This window comes from Octopus bimaculoides, chromosome 26 (assembly GCF_001194135.2).
Source record: "Octopus bimaculoides isolate UCB-OBI-ISO-001 chromosome 26, ASM119413v2, whole genome shotgun sequence".
Classification (NCBI taxonomy): domain Eukaryota; kingdom Metazoa; phylum Mollusca; class Cephalopoda; order Octopoda; family Octopodidae; genus Octopus; species Octopus bimaculoides.
This window is the reverse complement of record NC_069006.1, coordinates 21,910,256-21,912,606: the sequence shown is the minus strand read 5'-3', so window position 1 is coordinate 21,912,606 and position 2,351 is coordinate 21,910,256. Positions and strand designations below refer to the sequence as shown.

General features: G+C 34.4%; 1 protein-coding gene and 1 long non-coding RNA gene across 3 annotated transcripts in view; one reads left to right on the top strand and one right to left on the bottom strand.

Annotated features, from left to right (window-relative positions):
• LOC128250913 (uncharacterized) overlaps window positions 1-2,351 on the bottom strand; it is a 154,408-nt gene that overhangs the window by 67,894 nt on the left and 84,163 nt on the right. The gene's annotated exons all lie outside the window — the stretch shown is intronic.
• Window positions 1,218-2,351, top strand: part of LOC128250912 (forkhead box protein J3-like) — a 70,513-nt gene continuing 69,379 nt past the window's right edge. For both annotated transcript variants that reach the window (XM_052977021.1, XM_052977020.1), the window contains exon 1: window positions 1,218-1,521. In XM_052977021.1, coding sequence (XP_052832981.1) covers window positions 1,233-1,521 — 289 coding nt within the window. In that variant the 5' untranslated portion in view covers window positions 1,218-1,232. The remainder of the gene's footprint in view (window positions 1,522-2,351) is intronic.

The following is a 2,351-nucleotide window of genomic DNA, read 5'->3' as shown; positions in this document are numbered from 1 at the left end:
TATATATATGATGGGTTTCTTTCAGTTTCTGACTACCAAATCTACTAACAAGGCTTTGGTCAGATCAGCCTGAGGCTATAGTAGAAGACATTTGCTCAAGGTGCCACACAGTGGGACTGAACCCAGAATCATGTACTTGAGAAGCAAGCTTCTTACCACACAGCCACACTTGTTCCTATATGCATATTTCAAGTAGTGGGGGATCTAAATGTTCCTGGCAAATAACTTGGAGGGGCTCCAATGTATATCAGGCTAACAGGGACTCAAAATACTTTCAATCAATCAACCAGTCAATATAGCAATCAGTGCAATGTTAAACCATTGTATATTGATCTTAAGCTTACTGTAAATCTGCTTATGTAACAACGAGACACTGCACATATTACACGATGTCTTTATATATATGTGTGTGTGTGTGTGTGTGTGTGTGTGTGTGTGTGTGCCAATACATGGAACTCTCAACCTTTAAGTCACTCTGTAACATCTATATATATTATAATAATATAATATGTGTGTGTAGTATAAATTACATGTGTATAATTTATATTGTACAGTAAAATTGGGATGGTCTGAAGTAGTCAGCCAGATCCAGTAAAACTCATTACTGCATGACTGTTAAACATTTCAAATATTGAAGAGGGGAAAAAAAATGAGGAGGAGGTGTAAAGGAGGCTGAAGACGAGGAGAAAGAAGGGAAAAATCGTAATTCTGTATGTGTTGTAAATAAAATATTGGCTTAATATGAAACTAAACTTAAAAGAAAAAACAAAAACATCCAAATTTATTATAACATTTGTTATTAAATTGAATTAAAAAAATGATAATAATAAATGAAATCTTAAATAAGATATATCAATAATATAATATTGAACTGCTATTCAATTCAGTTTTTGCCAATAGGAAATTATTAATACCTCAGTGATTGGAGGAATGCTGAAGGTGTGGAATGATAGATTAATAGAGGGCGCCATACTAGTTTACTTACATTATCTAGTTACATCTTTTCAGAGTTCCTAGATCGTATTCTGACATGGTGGGAAATTAAGTCATTTCATCATCATCTTCATCATCGTTTAACGTCTGTTTTCCATGCTGGCATTGGTTAGACAGTAGGACTGAACTAAAATCCACCTGGTTGCAAAGTGAACTTCTTAACCGCACAGCCATGCCTGTGCCTATATATTTATATATATTTTTTTCTTTTATAAATTACAAGTTGCTTGTTCAACATTATGTCTTTTTACTTTGATCACCCTAACAAAGTAAACATGAAAATGATATTAGTTAGAATTCAATGCAGCATCCCAGTCTTCCTTGTTGTTTTTACAGGTCTTGTTGAAAACATCCGTCTAGCTGATATGAATAACTGGTCTTTAAGTCCTGAGCAGTTTGCTGACTTAGCATCTTCTTTGAATAGCTTCTTCAGTCAAACTGGGCTGTCGTCTCCTTGTCTAAGTGAAGTAGGCTCCCAACCAATGACGTCCATCCAATATGACGACAGCCACCAGAATCCAGGTCCAGGTAAGGCTGGATCTGTTATTAACATTGTTTCTCCATCTTTTGAGGCTAGTTAAGATGGGAATTGATTCAAATGTTTTCATCATATACTATACAAATATTCTATGCACAATACTAACTACTAGCTACTAATTAATTAACAAAATCACCAAAATTATTAGTCTAAAATTGTTCACTAACACTGCACCTACTCACGCTAATACCATATTTTCTTTCTTTCAGTTTTGTCCATTATTTTTTTTAAATTTTTAATAACACACTTTATTCTTTCTCTACTTAAAATTTATATTTAAGCATAAGCTTCAAAATTAAGGTGACCTCTCCCACTTAAATAGATTGAGTAAGGATTCTATTATTGTAGAAATGTTGGATCAGATCTCATCAGAGCCTTCTTAACGGTGTTATACACCTCTGGGCAAATCAGTACCAGAATTGGGTCCCTAGGCCAGTGAGGCTCATGGACAACTGCCTAGTATGCTAATGCCATAAGACCGCACTAGGTCTCTTGGAATCACGTCTTCATTCTGGAGCACTCAGGAAATCTAAACTAGACAATGTAGACAGAATCCTTCCCTTGACTACTAAAGTAAGAAAAAAAATTTGCCTTAAATTCCAAATGTTCTTTTGGAAAATTCAAAACATTTTGAAAACAAAATCTTTATCAGCAAGCTTGAACTCATTTCATATTAATATCAATGACTTTCTCCCCTTCTTAAAATTAGAATTGCGTAGACACACTTCAACTACTTCCTTCAACTATTGATTATTTTATCCCTCCATTTCCCTCTCTCTCTCTCTCTCTCTCTCTCTCTCCCTCTATATATATATATATA